Source organism: Pan paniscus, chromosome 21 (genome assembly GCF_029289425.2).
Source record: "Pan paniscus chromosome 21, NHGRI_mPanPan1-v2.0_pri, whole genome shotgun sequence".
Lineage (NCBI taxonomy): Eukaryota > Metazoa > Chordata > Mammalia > Primates > Hominidae > Pan > Pan paniscus.
In genome coordinates, this window is record NC_073270.2 from 26659623 (window position 1) to 26680422 (window position 20800).

The window sequence follows — 20800 nt, forward strand, 5'->3', positions numbered from 1 at the left end:
AGCCCCAAGGTTGACACCCATACTACTGGTGGGTATCAGGCCCCAGGTGAATACCTATCCTTCAGGTGTGCATCAGTCCCCAGGTGAACATAAGGCCACAGATAGACATCACGTCTCAGGTGCACATCTGGCTCCAGGTAAACATCAGGCCTTAGGTGGATACCCAATCCCCAGGTGGACATCAGAGACCAGGTTGACACAAAAAATTCCCAGTGGGTATCATGTCCCAGTGGACGTCCAGGCTCCAGGTAAACACCCCAGCCCCACTGTAACCGCAACCACCATAACGAGAAATGGTAGGTCTAAGTACCATCATGCTCCTTGCTCACAAAAGGATGCGTAGATATTTTATTCAAAACACAACTCCATTCATCACTCTGAGCAGCGATGTGTAGAAAGGAAAAGAAAAATAAACCAGGCCTCAAGGATTCCATCCAAAATGAGGTAGATATTATAAGGGACAGAAATCCCCAAATGAAATGTTATAGTTGACATAGAATAGTCTTTAAAAGCCATTAACTTTCTCGCACATTTGATTCAAGGCATTATTTCCAGAGACTGAACCTAGAAAGAATTGCTTAAAACTAGGAGTCTTGTTCCAGCCTAGATCCCACACTGTTGAACATCTATACTTAGTACACCACATTATACATAGCACTGACATGACCTGTGTGCATTTAATTTTCTAATCCTTGTTCATCTCTGGCATATATATATATATATATGACCTATGTAACATACATACATACAAGTACACACACACACAAAAAGTATATAAGGGTAGGATAGTATAATTGTGCAGTAACGTTTTTTGTGAAAGTGGTGGAAAGTGGATTGCGTTGGCGACATGCTGTAATGTGCTTCCATTGGCAGAAGTGAGGCTTTCAAAACTAGTCGTTTTCATTTTTCTCTAGCAACTGGGAAGATTAATAATTGAAGATGTGTTGGTATAAAAATAATCATAATAATCACAATGAAGTGGTGTTAATAATTATATCACAAGATATAATAAACTATAGATTTTATAAGATGTCGAAAAAAAGATGCCATAAAATCTTTCAGATGATTGACATGTTAAATGCGGCCTCCTGTGCCGCCCTGGGGCGCCACTCTCGCTGGGTTCTTGGCGGTGCTCACCCTACTCCACCTGCTCAGCCCAGGCTCCTGCACCCCGGAGTCACGCCATGGGAGCGAGGACCTTGCCGCGGCCCTAGACAAGGACAATGAGGAGCGGGTGCACGTGGAGTCCCCGCGGATAGGCTGGACGCAGGGCAGGAGCCTTTGCAGGGGTGCACAGCCTCCTCTGGAAGCCCTGGTCTCTGCCCGGTGCCTGCTGAGCCCTGTGAGCTCCGCGGCGGTGGAGCCAGGCCTGCACTGCCTGCTCTCGGCCCCGCCTGCGGACCCTCTGCCCTTTGTCTTGCCCATGGGGCCCGGGGCCTCAGCTGGCCCGGGGTTCCTGAAGTTAGCTGACGATGGGCTGGCCTCTGGGACTGGGTCGTAGGCCTTGTGCACTGGCCGCCACTTCACCAGCACCAGGCCTACCTGCGATGCTGCTGGAGATGCGGGATGCCCGGGCTCGGGCTCTGCTGGGTCCCCTGGCGCTGCGAACCCCATCACCTTCCATCGCGGCCACCATGCTGCCTGCTGGTCAGCCCTGGTCTGCAGCCTTCCTGGGACCACTCCGGCCCCAAGGAGGCATCACTCACAGCCGCTTGCGACACCGGGGCCGCCTGAATCTCCGCCAGGGCTGCGCCGCGCAAATGGCTCCAGCCAGCCAGCCCTGGCCCATGAGCAGGACTTTCCGCTCCCCCAGAAGATTGCCCTGGGCAGGGATACACGGCTATGGAGGATGTAGCGGATACCTTCTGAAGTTTGTGGACACTCCTCTGCCACACCAAAAGTTTCACCATCAGCTGCGATGCCGACTGAGGCGCAGAGACCCCTTCGGGATGTGGACCAGGCAGTGACTTTGCTGGGCATCCGCAGTGCTGACCACCCCAAGTGCAGATCCCCACTTCGTGTTCCTCCTCTCCACGTTCCACATCCAAAGTTCTCTCACCATTTCTAAGCAGGAGAAATCAAAAGAAACTGAAATCAGAAAGAGAGAGAGAGAGAGAGAGAAAGCCATGAGCAAAAAAAAGAGCAAAACCTTTTGGAAAGCGTAAAACGCCCCAAAGCCAAAAACTAATTCTTACCTCTTTTAAACCTTCTGCACTTCTCCAATGATTAATGATTTATTTTTTTTAACCACTGGCAATTCGCAATTATTAACTTCTCTGGCATTAATAAATAGAAATTGAATCACAGGTGGGAGTATAATTTGTATTATATGAAGGTTTTCATATTTTAAAAAATAATTGTCCAGTTTTTCTCCATGGATTAACAATTAATGGGAAATTTTCAACATTGCTGTGTTAATGTCTCCTGAGATAATTAGATGTGAATAATTTTTATAAACAGAATTTCCTGGGTGGAATTTCTCATCTTCAGGAGCTCCATAAATAACCGTGTCCCAAGAGAACTGTGAATTTGGGGACTGCAGGAACTGAGTCCCAATCGTCCAGCCTGGAAGCTTTTGGGTGATCATTCTTGCAGGTGACTTCACTGCCTTCTGTTGAAGGACCAGTGAGAGCCTGGGGGTTTCAACCTACAAGAGCCTTACCATTTTAGGGTTAGCATTCACAATGAGGAAAAGGCATACTTTTTTGATATTCTCCGTATGTAATAAAAATAGTTACCAAAACAAAGCAAAGTGTGAGTGGTGACTATTGAGAGGACCCTTTCTATCTTTGCTGGATTCCCAGAGATTTCTGAGTTTCTTTTGGAGTCAATAGTATTTCCATGTTAATTCTGAGCTCTTAAAGCCCGCAATATGAGTTGCAGCCAGTGACTAGAGTTGCAGCCAGTGACTAGAGTTGCAGCCAGTGACTAGTGTTGCAGCTTGTTAAACTGATCACTGGTGATCAGCCTTTTCGTTCTGCTCACTTCTTAAAAGGTCAGCTTGGTCAGGGATTAGTGCTACCCTGCCAGAAATAAGCAGTTAGGAATCAAGTAAAGGAGTCAGCTAAAAGCGTAATTACTAAGTAGTGAGGTCACAGCTAGATGGTTGTTGATCTCATTTTCTCTCTGCTGCTGATTTCAAGGCTTTATACCGTGTTTTGATGTTACATAGAATGTATAGTATGAAGTACAAACAGTCTGTTAGCTTCTTGGAGCTATACTCCATTACTGGAGCAGGGGACAACAATTTGAAGGATATTACTACTTAGTTTAATCTGCCTTTGGCTAGAATAAACTTCAAGTTCCAAGGGCTGGGTTCAGTTGTTGTGCAAATTTAGATTGTTGCGGTAAAATTTCCAAAAAAAAGGATAGGACTCTTTAGATGAAATAAGAATTTAACCGTATTTGAACCCTGTTAAAGGCCAGACAAGTTTAGGCAAAATCCCATGACTGAATACTCTGATGAGTCCCTTTAAATTCCGACATATAATGTATGTTGGTAAATATGATACGTGCACTGGAAAAGGATGTGTATTCAGTAGTTGTTGAGTGTCACGTTCTGTATATGTCAGTTTATGTCAAGTTTGTTCATTGTGTTCATCAAATCTCCCTTTCTCTTATGGATTTTTTTCTCTTGGTTCCATCGGTAATTGAAAGGTATGTTAAAATCTATATTGTAGATTAGTCCATTTTTCTTTTAGTTATATCAGTTTCTGTATTAAATAACTTGAAGGGATATTTTATATTTATACATATTTAAAATTGGCATACTTTTCTAGTGACTGACATCGTAAAATCTTTATCTTAGCAATATTTCTTGGCTTAAGTCTAAACTGTCAATAATAACATAGCAACATAAGCTTTGTGCTGATTAGTGTTTGCAGGCATGTTTTCCATTGTTTTACTTCCAAATGTCTGGATTCTTGTATTCAGATAAATTAATTAAAACATAAAAATAAATACAAAGCATTAAAAAGTAAATATTCTAAAAATCCAGCCAGAGATGTTTCACTTTTAATTGAAGTGTTTAGGACCACGGCTCTCACACTGTGTGCTAAGGTGCCCTGAGATGCTCTGTTTAACTGACAGGGGCACCAGTGGATAGCATGTGAGTCTGCGTATGTGTGTGTCTGTATTTGAGATGGGGATCTCACTCTGTCCCCCAGGCTGGAGTGGAGTGGTGAGGTCTAGGCTCACTGCGGCCTCTGCCTCCCTGAGTAGCTGGGACAACAGGCATGCACCACTATGCCTGGCTAAGTTTTCTAATTGTAGTAGAGATGGGGTTTTGCCAGGTTGCCCAGGCTGTATATTTTTGAGAGAAACAAAGCAACATTTGCTGGAGACCTTAAGAACTACTAGCCTGAGGCAGTTCAGAGTTTCAAAAGTAGTTAGTTAGAAGTGCATTTCTTTACCTTTAAGGTGGGTGTTGTTAATTACCGCGATAAAAGCAAGTATTGTGCTAAAGTCAGTGTGGAATAGGAATAAGGTCCAGTGGTTGAGATCCAGTCCAATTTTAAGATTTGAAAAGTTGTGCTGTGTGCCCAACAGGCACACACATCCCATTAGTAAGTAAATTGTGCTTTTTTAAGAAAGAAACAAAATTACTGTTTCTACTTCCATTGCGTGTTATTTTTTATGTATACTTGCAAATCCATCACCAAAATAAAAATAATGAACATATCCAGCACTCATAAAAGTTTCCCCTTGCCCTTTTATAATCCCAAACTTTTTGTATCTTCCTACCTTACCACTCTCCCTGGCAATCACCAATCTGTCACTATAAAATAGTTTGCCTTGTCTAGACATTTATACAAATGAAGTGTACTATAGACCCATTTTAGGAGGGGTCTGGCATCTTTCACACAGCATAATTATTTTGAGATTCAGCTATATGGCAGGCATAAATAGGCCATTAATTTTATGACTGAGTAGTATCCTATTGTGCAGATCGGTCACAACTTATATATCCATTTGCCTGTTGATGGGTTTTTGCATTGCTTCTGGTTTTGGACTTATGCAAATACATTTGCAATGAACATTCATGTATATAAGTTCTTCTAACTTTGAGTAAATATTAGGAGTGTAATAATTAATAGGTTTAGGTTTAGTTTTAAGAGACTGTCAAAATGTTTGCCAAAATGGTTGTACCATTTTATATTTTTATCAGCAGTATATAAGAATTCCACACTCTTGCCAACATTTTGTATGGGCCTTCTTTTAAAATTTTAGACATTTTCATGTTTGTACAATAGTATTTTATTGTGGTTCCATAATGCCTAATAATATTTAGTATCTATGTACTTATATGCCATCTGTATATACTTGGTAAAGTGTATGTTCACGTTTATTTTGCTTCTTTCTTTTTTGTTTCTTTCTTTGCTTATTTTCTCATTATTAAATTTTAATAGTTTCTTTATATACTCTGGATTCAAATCCCTTATTAGATATGAGACTTGCCAGTATTTTCCCCTTGAGTTTTCTTTTTTGTTCTCATAACACTATCTTTCAAATAGCAGATGCTTTTAATTTTGATGGGGTCCAATTTATTAATTGTTCTTGTGCATTTGGTTTTTGGGGCTTCATCTAAGACATTTTTGATTAACTGAATATTACAAAGATTTTTTTCCTGTATTTTCATCTAAAAGTTCATAGCTTTTAATACTTTATTTTATATTTAAGTCAATGGTCCCATAAGCGACAGAGCTTTAACCCAAGTCGCTTATATAAAACCCAGGGGCTTATATAAAATCATCAAGAAATGTTCTCCTTCTTTCTCTTGACACTTTTCCTTTTGTTTTAGCCTCATTTTTTCCTTCTGAAGATGACTCTCTTCTCTCTCTGTAGCAAGAGATAGTGCTACAAATAACACACTTACTTTGTCCTCGCAGACCACAGTGGTAGAAAAAGCAAGAGTCCTTCCTCATGATTCCAAAAAAAAGTACTGAAACAGTTGCTATGATCCAAGGGTGGAGTCTTACACGGTTTCACTGTGTTAGCTAGGATGGTCTTGATCTCCTGACCTTGTGATCCACCCACCTTGGCCTCCCAAGGTACTGCGATTACAGGCATGAGCTACCATGCCCGGCCACAAGACATAGATTTTCTATATGCACATCAAGGGAGGTGGTGTTCTAGGTTGCTACAGGACAGAGCTATCCTGTATTCCAGTTGGTTTTTTTTATGATCACCTGTAGGGCTGGGGCTGGTAGGTTGGGTCAGGCTTAGTTGGTTCTCATTGAAATGGTCCTCAAAGAAAAGGGGGGCTCTCAAGAGGAGAGTTGCTGAACACCCCACCCAAAAATAGCCACTGTGTACATACCTACAATTCCTTGACATTTTATAAGCAACTGGTTGGGTGGAAAATGACTAGAAATTCAGTTGTCATTAACTTTCCTTTATAATGTCAGTAGAATGAGCCATACATTTCACATGTTGTGGGTTATGTCCATGATAGTCATTTCTGTATATTAAGTATCAATTTGGAGTATCATCTGAAGAAATATAATATTTTTTGACGTTATCCTTAAATTAATATCTTTAGGATAAAGAATTATAGGATAAAAGAAAAGTCTAGGATAGAAATAAAAGAATAGAGAAAATAGGAGCATGGATATACTGCAGAAAATGGCCAAACAGGAAAAGTACTTGTGAGAGGTATTGAAGTACATAATTGATATCACATAGACCTCCAGGAAATTACAACTACTGGCATAAGAACAAACTATCTGAATAGTCTTTGCTAATACTGAGTCTTTTCTGCTTGCAAAAGAAGTAAGAATGGTAAGGAATTGGGACATTGCTCAGATAGGCCTCAATGCATTTATTCATTTACCTGTTGATGGGGTTTGGGGGTATTAATGAAAGATGTTAATAAATAATAATGGGCATGTGAGATAATCATAATTGATTTGTCCATTTGGTCTGAAGAAAATGTTGCCTACCTTCTTTTTTGTCGAGGGATTCATTTTTAATGTCATGTTGGATTCTATGGCTTACTAAATGTGTAATTGCCTATTTATGGATTCTGAAGAATTTTATAAAATGTATTTGCCAAAAATTTTGAAAGCTTAGAACTTCTCCAAGGAAGAAGTTCTTTAGTGCTTTAGTGCTGTCCTGACAAATATAGTAGCCATAGCCATGTGAATATTGAACACTTGAAATGTGGCTAGGCTGGACTGAGATGTGCTGTCAGGGTAAAACATACACCAGATTTTGAAGACTTAGCAGGAAATAAAATTAAACATATCTAATTAATAACTTTTATATTGGTTAGACATTGAAATAATATTTTGTATGTATTTTACATATAAATATGCATTCATGTGTATGTGTAATTAATATCTTCATATGAAATACTTCTCAATTACAATTGGAAGAATGATGACTTTGTGGTGGAGAAATCTGGCACAAACTTGATCATGTGCCTCCTGCTGGGATGTCCTAGGAAGACCACAGCATTATTTCTGTGGTTTTCTTGTGAAAGATACGTGACCTAAGTCTGGATGTGGAAACAGATCAGATGGAAAAAGGTGAACACATCCTTCATAAATGCTTATGCTCTTAAAACTCTTAAGGTTATGAAAAATAGGGAAAAACAGAGGAACTCTTTGAAGTTGAAAGAGCTTAAGAGACGACAATTAATGCAATGGGAAATCCTGGATTGGATCCTGGATTACAAAGTTCAAAAAAAAATGTATTTAGGGCACAACTGAGAAAATTTGGATGAGATTATAGCATCTGTTGATTGGACAGTAGTGTTGGGTGAATGCTGATATCCTGATGTGGATGATTATATTCTGGTTATGAGAACTTTTCCCACATTCCTCATCATTTGCCCAGTGGGTTCATGGACAATGTGGCGATGGTAGCAGGAGAAGATGCTACATGTTTCCAATAACATGAACTTCCCTGCAGCAGTGCTGCCTACTGCCCAGCTGAGTGCCCTGACTGCCGACAATGAGCAATGCTGAGACCCTGGAAAGAGGAACTGTCTTGCCTAGACCAGACAGAATTCTGGTAATGTGGTAATATTTTTCCCTTCCTTCATGGAAGTGGTAAAGAATTGCCCTCACTGGAATAGATGCATATCAGAATATGGACTCCACTTCATATGCTTCTCATAGCATCAAATTATTTACATTTGCTGAGTTCTAATTCTCTGCTATCATACAATTACTACTGATGATGGAGCTTATTTTACAAGAAAAGAAGTGATGCGATGGGCTTCAGCCCATATTTATTGGTCTTGTGACAACCCACATCACCCAGAGGAATATGACCTCACAAGAATCAGTTACTTCACCAACTGTGAGACCCTGAGGGGCTGGGTTTCTATCCTACAAGATGTGTTAGAAGCCCTGACCCAAGAGCCGCCTACCCAGAATGCATGGTTTCATGTAGCAAGGATCCTTGTGATGGTGGTGATAATGATGGTGAGGATGGTGATGGTGAAGGTGGAGGTGGTGATAATGAAGTGATAGTTATGTTGAGGATGATGAAGGTGATGATGATGGTGAGAATGGTAAAGGTGAACAAGGTGATGGTGAGAATGGTGATGGTGGTGATTGTGATGGTGATGATAAGGATGGTGATGGCGAAGGTGGTGATGATAATAGTGGTAGTTATGGTAAGGATAATGGTGATGATGATGAGGATGATGATGGTGAGAATGGTGATAGTGACGATGATAGTGATGGTAATGATAATGATGGTGAGAATGGCGAGGGTAAGAATGGTGATGGTGATGATGATAGTGTTGGTGATTGTAAGATGGTGATGGCAATCATGGTGATGATGATAATGGTGCTGACTGGGCTATGAGGTAATGGAGGCAGAAAAGTGGCAGTTTCCAGGAAGTATAGAGCCAGCTGGGAAATGCAAGGTAACCTTAGTAGGGGTGGAAGATGTAGGGCCCCTGCCTCATTTCTAGACATCTGGGGAAAGATCACCCCTCACAGTAGTTCCAGGAACCCCTCCATCCAGCATTTCCTTCTCTCAATCAGCATGGAGCTTTTGGGGTGCAGAGAAGTGTCTTCTATTCACTGCACTCTGTGGGAAGGGAAAAGGGGGAGTGCTATTTATGAACTCAGTATAATACAGTAGGGTCTCATCTAATAAATTTTGGGAGAATTTTCAGCTGAAGAGAGGAAGCCTCAGAGAAGTCAGGTAACTTTATCTTCAATAGCATCCAGTTGTGATTTATTGAGCAGTTACTATGTACCAGGCAACATGCTGGGTGGTTCCTTATATGTTATCTCATGAAATCCTACAGCAACACAAGGAGACAGGCATAACTACCCCATTATAAAAATTGTGGTAAAATAAACTAAAATTTACTGTCTAACTATGTTTAAATGTACATTTCAGTGGCATTAAATACATTCGCAATGTTGTCCAACCGATTTCCAGAATGCTTCTCATCTTGTAAAACTACAATTCTGTAACTCATTTAAAAACAACTCCCCAATCACCACCCTCCCCAGGACCTGGTAGCCACCATTCTCCAGTCTGTCTCTATGGATTTGACTACTCTAGATGCCTTGGAAAAGTGAAATAATACAGCATTTGTCTTTTTGGTCTGGCTTATTTTGCTCAGCCTAATGTCCTCAAGGTTCGTTCTTGACACTGCAGGTGTCAGAATCTCCTTCCTTTTCAAGGCTGAACACTATTCCACTCTATGCATAGACAGCATTTTGTTGATGCGTCCATCCATCCATGGACACTTGGGTTGCTTCCACCTTTTGGTTATTGTGGATGCTGCTGCTCTGAACATGGTTGTGCAAGTATCTCTTCCAGGCTAGCCCCATTACATAGAAGAGCATAGAGAGATTCTGGGAGGAGGGATGACCTGTCCGGGGCCTTTGTTGAGGTCCTGGTGGAGGATCTCCCAGACCTCAAAGGCAGAGCTCCTCTCCTCACCCCACTGTCTTTCTTAGGACCTGCCTCCTGCTCCACCACACAGTGCCCATTCCCTGGTACTAGACTTGCTAAGGCCTCTTGATCCCTGAAAGTTCAGGGACAGGAACTGGTGGGCACAACTACAGTCACTCACTTCTCTGTCCCCTACTGCAGATTCTGTGCCAAACAATACATGATAATGACCTGCTTTCCACTCTTTCACCAGATGTGGATGAGGCACCTACTGCATGCCAGGCATGGGTGGGCAATGGACAGAGACCCCTGGGAAATAAGTAGATGTGAGCTCCTCAAGGCCTGGGGCATCCCTTTCACTTGCTGCTACCCTGTGAGGGATGGAGGGGCACCCTGAAGCATTGGAGAAGTGCATGAGTGACCTAGCTCAGATGATGATATCATAGTAACCCTGTTTATTATTTATCACCTACCATGTGCCAGGCCTTGTGCGAAGTACTTTCCACACATTACCTGCCATAAAGCTCAGAGACAACTGTAGGAATGAACCTGTTATAACTCCCACTTTACAGGGGAGGAAACTGATGCCCAGAGAGGTGAACTAGTCTTCCCCAGGCCTTGCAGCTAGTCTCTGGGATGTGGATCCAGGCGGTCTGACTCAAGAGATCCCCTCATCCTCTTGGTTTTTGCTCCTGCAGCCCTCTGGCCTGTCCCCAGGACCCTGTAACCTTGGCCACCCCCAAGATGACCTGGACATGGGCTTCAGCAAAGGCAGCAACCCCAGCATATCTCCATTTGATAGGGAGGAACCTCAGGCCCACCACAGGAGCCCTGGGCTGCAGGTGGTGTAGGTGCTGGCTGAACCACAGTGCACCCATGTTGGAGGATGCAGCCTAGGAGGGGCAGCAGCAGGAGGTCTCCCTGCCCAACAACTGGTAGTGGTACCTGAGAACAAAGGAGGAGAAGGAGGCTTTGGACACAGGTGTGGAGAAGCCCAAGGAGGAAGAAGACTTGGACTATGGGCTGCTGGATGGCCTCAAGGACCCCCTCCCCGAAAAGGAATTTTGAGACTTATACCCAGGGCTGAGATGAAAGTGCTCCCTATTTTCTATCCTGGAACTCCTGCAAACCTCGGTGTGACATCACAGGGCCTCATTTCCCTATTTGTAAAATGGGATTTTATGGGGGTTCCAATGAGAGACTGGACCGAGAGCATTTTGAGAATTGTAAAAAATGTTCATTGAGGGAATAATTATTATCAATGGGCCATTGCTCTTCCAATAGTTAGTATTCTTTAGCAAATATTTGAAGGTAAAATATGATTTATTGAGGAGGTTTTTTAGCAGCTGAGGCCCTCAAGAGTCTTTTCTGTCTCCGTTCAAAGCTGGCCTCTGACAGGGACCTTCTTGGTGCTGCCCCTGGGCCCCTCATTCTTTGTGCAGGCTTCTCAGGGTTCTTATTTCTATTGCATCTTGTGGTTCCCTGGTGGATGGCATGCTCCATCTTCACTCAGAGCTAACTGCATCTCCTCCAGGCCCATGTCCCTTGTGCAGCACCCATTGCTCCCTCACCAGGATTCAAAACCTCCTGTGACTGACCTCTGCTGACCTCCCAACTTTATCTCCCCTCATTCTTTCTGCTCCTCCAGTTCCATGCCTGCGCCCCTCAATCCTGTGGCTCACACTCGCACCCAAGCTGTTCTCCATCAGGATTTGCTTGGCTCCCTTTTCTGCTAGGCAAATCTGTGTTCATCCTTCCAAGCCCTGCACAGATGTCCTCCTCTGAAAGCTCTCCCTGAGGTCACAGAGTCCTGGAACAAGGTAGTCATTGCTCCCCTGCTGCCTCTGCGTTTTGTGCCTTTATCACTTTGGTGTGACTGCCGCCTCCTGCTGAATGGAGGCATTTTGGCTTTACTCACCTCAGTATCTCCTGGGTCCAGCTGGGTGTCTGGCCTGGCCCAGAATCAGTGCTCATCAAGGGTGTATAGAACTCACAAGGACCCAGGAATGTTTTGTAAATAATACCACCCTCCCACACTTCTCCAATGCTTACTTTCTAAGCTCCTTTACTCTTTGACATTCAAATTTCTAAATGGCCTGTATGTATTTACAAAGCCTGGGAAAACGCCTTCAGAGGACAAACACACCCCACTGGCACAATGTATTTGCATTGACTAGGATTATGGATGAAATTCAGCCTTCTGGCAAATGAATCATTTGGCATTGGCTGAGTATCTGCTCTGTGCCAGATACTAAGCTGTGATCTCTAGAAAGAGACATGAGCTACGGACACAGTCCTTGACCCCGAAGAGCTCAGAATCCAGTGAGCTTGATTTCTTGTAAGTTAGAGACAGAGTTCAGAGCAGAAACTGAGGCAGGAGAAGAGAAGTAAAATGGACACACCAGAGGCAGTGACAGCCACACAGCTGTCTGGGGACACTGAGTGCAGCAACAAATAGCTTAGGATGCCTTGGCAGCCCACGAAGGTATCACGGTTTCCTGTTGCAGCATCTCAGTGATGCTTTTGTTATGCTGATCTCTGTAAAGCCCCTCTGTGCCCCAGCCCAGGATGGTGACTGCCATGCTGTGGAGAAAAGGGCAGTGACCAGGACCACAGGCTCAGAGCTTGCACCCTGGACCACCTGGGAATGGGAGCCCTTCACATGTTGTCTACCTCTGTGTTCAGGTTGGGGGTCCTGGCCAAGGAAGGGAGATGACCCCCATGCTGGGTCAAAAGGACACACTCCTGGGAACAGACTGTCTCTTCTTTCTGGGTAATTTCTGCCCCTGCAGTGAATGGTGAAACCAGACACATCCTCTCTGTTGGTATGACACAAAAACAGGCGTTCCTGCTCATGGGCTGAATCTTCAGATGAGGGGAGGTGTAGCATACTCCTGTGCTCTGCTGACTAAGGCAGGGACACATGTCACCCCATCGGAATGAGTGCCAGACCAATGGCTAAAATAAAATCATTTTCAATATTCAAAGGAATCACCTTCATTCATCTACAAATACTTTTCCTTTTCTTTCTTTTTTGTTTTGTTTTTTTTTTTTTTTTTTTTGAGACGGAGTCTCGCTCTGTCGCCCAGGCTGGAGTGCAGTGGCGCGATCTCGGCTCACTGCAAGCTCCGCCTCCCGGGTTCACGCCATTCTCCTGCCTCAGCCTCCCGAGTAGCTGGGACTACAGGCGCCCGCTACCACGCCCGGCTAATTTTTTTGTATTTTTAGTAGAGACGGGGTTTCACCGTGTTAGCCAGGATGGTCTCGATCTCCTGACCTCGTGATCCGCCCGCCTCGGCCTCCCAAAGTGCTGGGATTACAGGCGTGAGCCACCGCGCCCGGCCTCTTTTTTGTTTTTGAGATGGAGTTTTGCTCTGTTGCCTAGGCTGGAGTGCAGTGGCATGATCTTGGCTCACCACAACTTCTGCCTCCTAGGTTCAAGTGATTCTCCTGCCTCAGCCTCTGGAGTAGCTGGGACTAAAGGCACCCACCACCACATCTGGCTAATTTTTGTATTTTTCATAGAGACAAGGTTTCACTATATGAGCCAGGCTGGTCTTGAGTTCCTGACCTTGTGATCTGCCTGCCTTGGCCTCCTAAAGTGCTGGGATTACAGGTGTGAGCCACCGCGCCTGGCCCAAGTTTTTTTCTATAAAACCACATATTGCACTCAAGGTAGGGTAAATGATGCATCATGCCTGCTGGCAACATGGGCCCTATCTGGAAAGCGAGTGCCCACCACCATAGCACAGTGCTGTGTAGTGCCTGTGTGGTGCTGAATCTCAGGAGCAGCCCCGATCCTGTGAACCACAACTACAGGGACCTTAGACATAAGCAAAGGCCTCTGGTGGCCAGGCCTGCCAGCAAGCAGATGCTAACCCTGTCCTGGGGGCCTGCAGGGAGGTCGGGCCAGTGGAGAGGTGGCGAGACCCATGTCTGGTCTCCCCAACTCCCACCCATGCTATGCAATGGGGGCGACCACACACCCGATCTGCCTGGGAGGGTCCTGGTGTGCCCACTGCCTCGCTGAGTTATGAGGGATGCTGCCTGTCACATCTCACCGGTATCGCATTTGAAGGACAAATTATGTCTTCCCTTCCCCACCCTGTGGACCTCCGTTTCCTCATGTGCAAGTGGGGGATGATATGGTTACATGGTTATGCAGTGGGGGTATCGATGGGATCCATCTGTCAATACCTTGCATCCAGCGACCACCTGGAGCACACCTGCAGTTCGCAAGTTAGGCTTCCTGCTGCAGTGAGGGGAGCAAGCACTGCCTGGAGCCAGGGAGCTTCTCTGAAGGAGGTGTTGGAAAGGACTTGTTCCAGAATTTGGGCTTGTATTGGGAGCTTGGGGGAGGGTTGAAAGAAACCTTTGCTCCAGATTGGATGCTGTCAGAGGCAGGGTGGGTTCTATCATCTGGCATCTTCCCCAATCTTACCTAGAAGGAAGGAAGACAAGACCAAAGCTAACGCTGCAATTGACAGAGGTAGTGGTCATGACATAGACACAGGGGAGGGGGTGTGAGGTCATTTTTGTCCATGTTTTGCATGAGCTGAGCCATGATAGCTACCAAGTGACCTTGCTTTGTCTTGACCCATCATGGTCACAGAGCGACCTTGTCTGATGCTGACAACCTGTGCAGTTCAACAGGAGAACACCAACGTCTTGCCAGCAGTGGCTGCCGTCCTCCTGAGGCCTCACTGCTCCTCCTCTGGGGCCTACTGCTGACCGTGGGAGGTGTGGAGTGGGAGGGGAATATGCCGTGGGTTTTTTTTTTTTTTTTTGCAGAGCAAGGGCAGGGGACTCTGATGCCTTCAGCTCTGGCCATCCTGAGTGCTGTGATCTGCTTCCCCTGCTTCCTACACCATCCACAATCCCACCACGCTGCTGCAGTCACTGCCAACTCATAGTGCCTTCTAAGGGCCCAAGTATCTCTGGGACACCCCTCTCCCCTGGGAGGGAAGCAAGGTGCTCATGAAGGTCCCAGGTGGAGGTGCTGAAAGAGTGTGGAGCTGCCTTCTTGAGTGTCAAAGTCTGGGATTCCAGCTTTCAGCCTCAGGCTCCAGGTGTGTGTGCCGAAGTGGAATTTTCTGCTCTCATTCGCTCTCCTGTCTGGTCAGAGGAACTTGGGGAGTTTCCTCTCTAGGGGAGGGAAATGCCCTGGAGAGGTGGCCTTGCCCTGAACTGGGAAGGGGTGGGCATGGGAAAGCAGGGGCCTGGGCTCTGCCTACTGCTTGCTGAGAGCTTGGGCACAGCACTGCCCTCCCTGGGCTCCTGTCTCCTTTCTCTGTATGATTAGGTGGAGGTGGATGGGATTCTGCTTCTATTCCCAGTCCTTGGGCACCATGACAGGTACTCACACACTTATGACCCCATCTGGTCTTTGGAACAGCACTGGGGGATGGATCTGTTAATCTCACGTTGCAAATGTTTGTTCTAAATCCCACACTCTGAAGTCAGAAAGACCTGGGTTAGCCGTCAGCCACTGACGGTTGCTTGCTATGTGACCTTGGACAAGTCACTGCCCTTCTCTGAGCCTCAACACCCACATTTACACAGGGGGAGAATAATACCTCCCTCTTGGGCTGCTGTGAAGCAGAGCTAATGCGTACATTGCCGCAGGCACATTGCAGGTGCTCAAAGTGTTGGTTGTTCCTTCCCTTTCTAGGTCTCCATTTCCTCATCTACACAGTAGGGAGCAACTCTGTCCTGATTATAAATAAGACAATAGATGAATGCACTCAGCAAGCCTGGGGGCAGGGATGCATATAGAAGCTTCTTGCAAAGGTGAAGAATGTGTGCTCTGAGCCCCGTGCTGAGATGAAGGTGAGAGGACAGCAAGCCCAGCGACTGAGGCCTACAAAATGCCCCCTGCAGAGAGGGAGGAGGAGCAGTGTTCTAAGGCAGTTGGGAGGCAGCATCCCCAGTGCTTGCAGGAGGAGCAGGACTGTTGTGCTTGCTCAGGTGGGTGGTAGGTTAGGTTCTTAGGTATCTGCTGGGTATCAGATGCTGCACAAGCATCATCTCCGTGAACTTAATCTTTCCATCATCCCTGAGAGGTGGGCATTACAGGGGCATAGTGGGATTGAAACACAGGTCCCCCGAGCCTGTGCCTTTTCTACAAGGCAATTTAGTTCACATGTAATAATAGGACCCAAAAATACACCTACTATGCTGTGCTCACCTGATTTCATAACATCCTTGTGACCTGTGAGGTTGGTGTACTGTCATCATTTTATGGATGAGAAAACTGAGGCTCAGAGAGGGTGAATAATTTGCTCATCCTTCCAAAGAACTAAAGGGAAGAGAGGTGCTATAGCTGTGGGGCCTTCTGTTCCTGGTAGGAAGTGTGCAGTACCCCAGGCCATTCTGACCCTAGTGCAGGCAGGAGAAAAGGCACATCAACAAATCCAGCAGCAAGCTTCCACTGAGGGCCTCCCTGGCCTTTCCTTGCACTAGTGCTGAGGGAGAAACAGCCTTGTTCCTTCACCTAACATGGCTTCTTGCCGCCCCCAGGATGAAGGTCAGAGTCCTCAGGTCTGTGTTTGAGACTCTTCATGGTCTGGTCCCACCTGCGTTTCCAGCCAAATCCTCCACCAGGGTCCCCAGTGCGGCAGCCCTGGCCACCTGTCCCATCCTACCATCCTGACTTGGCTCAAGCTGCTCCCTCTGTCCCATGGTCTTCACACATAGAACAAGGAGAAGCTTGATATAGGCTAACCTGAATTTTCCATTTGAGAGCATTTTCAGCTTCTGGAAACAGACATTTCCCCCAAAATTCCAGATTCCCTGCTTCTCTGAAAATAAATAAATACATACATACATACATACATACATACATACATACATACATACATAAATCTGCTCTTACTCTGCACTATTCTGTTTTCTGAGACAGAGTTTCACTCTTGTTGCCCAGGCTGGAGTGCAGTGGTGTGATCTCCACTCCCCACAACCTCCGCCACCCAGTTTCAAGTAAATCTCCTGCCTCAGACTCCTGAGTAGCTGGGATTTACAGGCATGTACCACCATAGCCGGCTAATTTTCATGTAGTTTTTTTTAGTAGAGATGGAGTTTCACGATGTTGGTCAGGCTGGTCTCCAACTCCTGACCTCAGGTGATCTACCAGCCTCGGCCTCCCAAAGTGCTGGGATTCCAGGTGTCAGCCACCTCACTTGTCCAGTCAGCACTATTCCTTAGTGTCAGACAATTTGAGCCAAACAATGTCTTTCTCATTTGGACGTGACCTTCAGGGTCTCATTTTTGTATTTTTAGTATAGACCAGGTTTTTTTTTTTTTTTCACAGAGTTTCACTCTTGTCCCACAGGCCGGACGGTGCAGTGGCATGATCTCAGTTCAGTGCAACCTCCGCCTCCTGGGTTCAAGTGATTCTTCTGCCTCAGCCTCCCGAGTAGCTGGGATTACAGGCGCCTGCCATCACACCCGGCTAATTTTTTGTATTTTTAGTAGAAACAGAGTTTCACCATGTTGGGCAGACTGGTCTCGAACTCCTGACCTTAGGTGATCCACCCTCCTCAGCCTCCCAAAGTGTGGAATTACAGGCATGAGCCAGAGCCTGGCCTCACCTGGCTAATTCTTTGTATATTTGAAGAGACGGGGTTTCACTGTGTTGGCCAGGATGGTCTTGATCTCCTGACTTTGTGATCCGCTGGCCTCAGCCTCCCAAAGAACTGGGATTAGGTGTGAGCCACTGCACCCGGCCTCAATGTAGCTTATTATCAAAGTATTTGCATAGAAAAATTAATCAAAGGGCACAAGCATTTCAATACTTAGGTTAAGATGAAATCTGTGGCTGGAAGAGTGCCAGACACACATGAAATGTTTTGTGCATGAAGGAACCACAACTTAAAATGATTTTCTGTTATTCGTTTTGGTATGTTATTTTGGAAATGTGATTAATCACGTATGTAAAGGATGTTGGGAAGAATTTCCAGATACTCTGATATGCATGACATCTTAATCACACAATATAAAGCAAGGCTATCTTAGGAAATTAGGTATCACTGCCAAGGACCTTTACATGAGATGATAAATTAAAATTACTATTAAATTTGTAACAGTCAGATGGGTTGGCAGGCAACTTGTGTCACTTTTTCTCAGTATTTTTTGTTTTTCCTTGATTCAATAAAACAAACTTAAACGCCAGTTATCTGCAGAACCCTCACTAGACTATGTTTAATGATATGTGAAACACAGCCTGCACGCTCACAGATCCTTGCCACGTCCCGTTCCCATCCTCTCAAAACCTGTGTTACCCTGTGGCTAGATTTCTCAAGGAGATGAAAGAGAGAGACGAATGAGAACCACCTTCTTTCAGGTCGCTCTGCACTGCTCCTGCAGGTAGACAATGACCTCTCCAGTGAGGCTATTATCCTTGGCTTGGGGGTGGAGGCCTTAATCCTAGAAAAGAGGCCTCTCAGGGTGGGGAGGTGATTTAAATTCTCATGAGAGAGACGCAGCTCCCCACCTCATCTGGACCTTCACAAACCTAAACTGGAACCGCCGGAAAAATGACTGACAACGGGCCACACAAGCCAGGCAGAGACGCGGGGAGAGGCTGACCACAAGAAAGGCGGACGTAGAAGATACCGTCCTCTGGCGCACAGGGCACATATGTCCCAACACACACACTCACACGCACACAGGGATACAGAGCAAAAGAGTGAGAAAAGGGAGAGAGAGAAACAAGAGAGAGACATACGCACACACACAAACGCACAGACATACAGCAGTGGCACGGTAACACCTACACCCAGGCAGCCCCTGAATTTTCAGGGTTCTGCTCTCCACGACTACAACCCACTGGTGAGAGAGCAGCCCACGGGCACACAAGCAAACCTCTCCTTTTTTGAAGAGACTCACTGGCACATCGTCCATGCAGGCCTGAGCCTGGGATCCCGCGCTGCTTCCCCGGCCCTCTGCCTGCAGTTTCTTCCTCCTGGACGACCCTCCGTGAATCCCGGCCTCCAGAGACTATCCTGTTGATGCCCTGGGCAGGACTGGTCTTAGCCCCGACTCTGACTAATCCCTCTAGTACCAGGTACTCGGGAGGCGTAGGCAAGAGAATCACTTGAACTTGGGCGGCAGAGTTTGCAGTCAGGTGAGATCCCGCCACTGCACTCGACTGAGTGACAGAGTGAGATTCCGACTATAAAAAAGAAAGAAAGAAAAGAAAAATGACCGCGGAGCGGTGCCTGCGGGGACTGGGGCGGCAGCGGGTGAAGTGAAGATTGGGAAAGGGGCCTCGTCGACCCTCCCCGAATCCGGGCCTGAGGCTGGGATCTCGCGCTGCCGCCCCGGCGATCCGCCTGAGGTTTCTACCTTCTGAGGTTTCTTCCTTCTGAGGTTTCTTCCTGATGGTCAACCCTCCGAGAATCCTAGGCTCCGGAGACCATCCTGTTAATGCCCTGGCCAGGACTGCTCTCCAACCCGACTCTGACGCACTATCACACGGGGCTCCTACTTCACAAAGTCTCAGGGACCCATCAAGGGGCAACAGTGGCAATCAGTATGACCAAAGCGGAGGCTCAGGCCTTGCGCATGCGCACTGGCGAAACCGAATCCCCGCTTGCTCCGCAGAGTCCGGCGGCGGATCCTTTAAAAAATGGCGACGCGCGGCTGAGGGGACTGGGGCAGCGGTGGCGGAGGCAGCGCAGTCCGAGGCGGCGGGTGGGAAGAGGACTACAAGAGGGTCCTGCGGGAGACCCAAGGGTTGTACCCATAGAGGTCCTGTCATCAGGACCCTCTTGATTGGTCTTCTGCTTCAGTTGCCGGTGGAGGAGGAGCTTCAGGGTGCGGCTGGGCTCTCTGGACTCCTCTTCGACCTGACTGTGGATCCCACGGGGTGATCAGGAATGGGGTTACAATGCAGTGAGGCGGGAAGTGTCTCGCTGGGGCACAGAAAGATCCTAAGGGCTGCAAGGCGTACTGTCAGCTGAAAATGCACTGACCCATGAGCCCACTGCCTCCCTCCTTCCTAGGTGGAGCAGTGGCCTGACTTCATCTCCAAGGTTCGGGCTCTGGCATCCCGACACTGCTTTCCACAGCATGTGCAAGGAGAGACAGAGGTGAGTCCGAGATGGAGCCAATGTGACCAAACGTGGCACTAATGTTCCCCAAGAGCAGATGGAGTCAGGATGGGTCTTTGAGGCCCTATGGGGCGATGCTGAGATGGATAGTGACGTCCAGGTGTGCGCAGGTGGGTCACTGGGACCTCCCACACAAAGCCAAGGAAAAGCCAAGCACACTAGAAAACCTGTGAGACAGGGCCTGTGCCTGAGTCCAAGCCACATTCAGGGATGACTGCCAGAGGGGCCAAGAGGTTTTGACAAATGACACCACACCGACATCCCGCCACTGGTAGGTACCCCTGACGCCACCTCCCCTGCACCCAGCAAAACCCAGTCCCTTTGGCTCCCTGACATCCGTGGCAGCCAAAAGATTCAGTGCTTGGAGGCACTTTCGCCAGGAGCAGAGGAAAGGGATGGCCCTCAGGAATGAGAGAGGAAGGGCAGGTGGGATGCAACACTAACTTTTCTAGAAGGCAAAGGTCAGCCACAGTGGGGTTGCCTCCCACTCTTCCTGGACAGACCACGAAGCCATCACTTGGGACATGCAGACAAAGGGAGCTTCCCTGTCCAAGACAGGTATGGAAGCCCAGAACTCCAGGATCATGACACCCTATCATCCAGAAATAGGTTTGGAGAGGGAAGCAATCATAAAAGGGACCCCAACGAAATTTCTCCCTAATGGACTGGGAAGTGTTCTTTGTTGAAGACATTGAGCCAGACTAAGAAGCCTCTAGGCTTCACAGGAACTGGGCAGACAGAACAAGAGGGAGGACAGAGCAGAGGCCAATGCCACAGCACAATGCCACTATCACGGGCATCCGGGAGAATGTGCCAAA

General features: G+C 46.6%; 1 protein-coding gene across 1 annotated transcript in view; it reads right to left on the bottom strand.

Moving 5' to 3' along the window:
• Nucleotides 1-334: 334 nt before the first annotated feature.
• Nucleotides 335-20800, bottom strand: part of LOC103784124 (uncharacterized) — a 28209-nt gene continuing 7743 nt past the window's right edge. Inside the window, exon 4 of the mRNA XM_063600907.1 lies at nt 335-2064. Within this exon, the coding sequence (XP_063456977.1) occupies nt 1614-2064 (451 nt within the window). The 3' untranslated portion in view covers nt 335-1613. The remainder of the gene's footprint in view (nt 2065-20800) is intronic.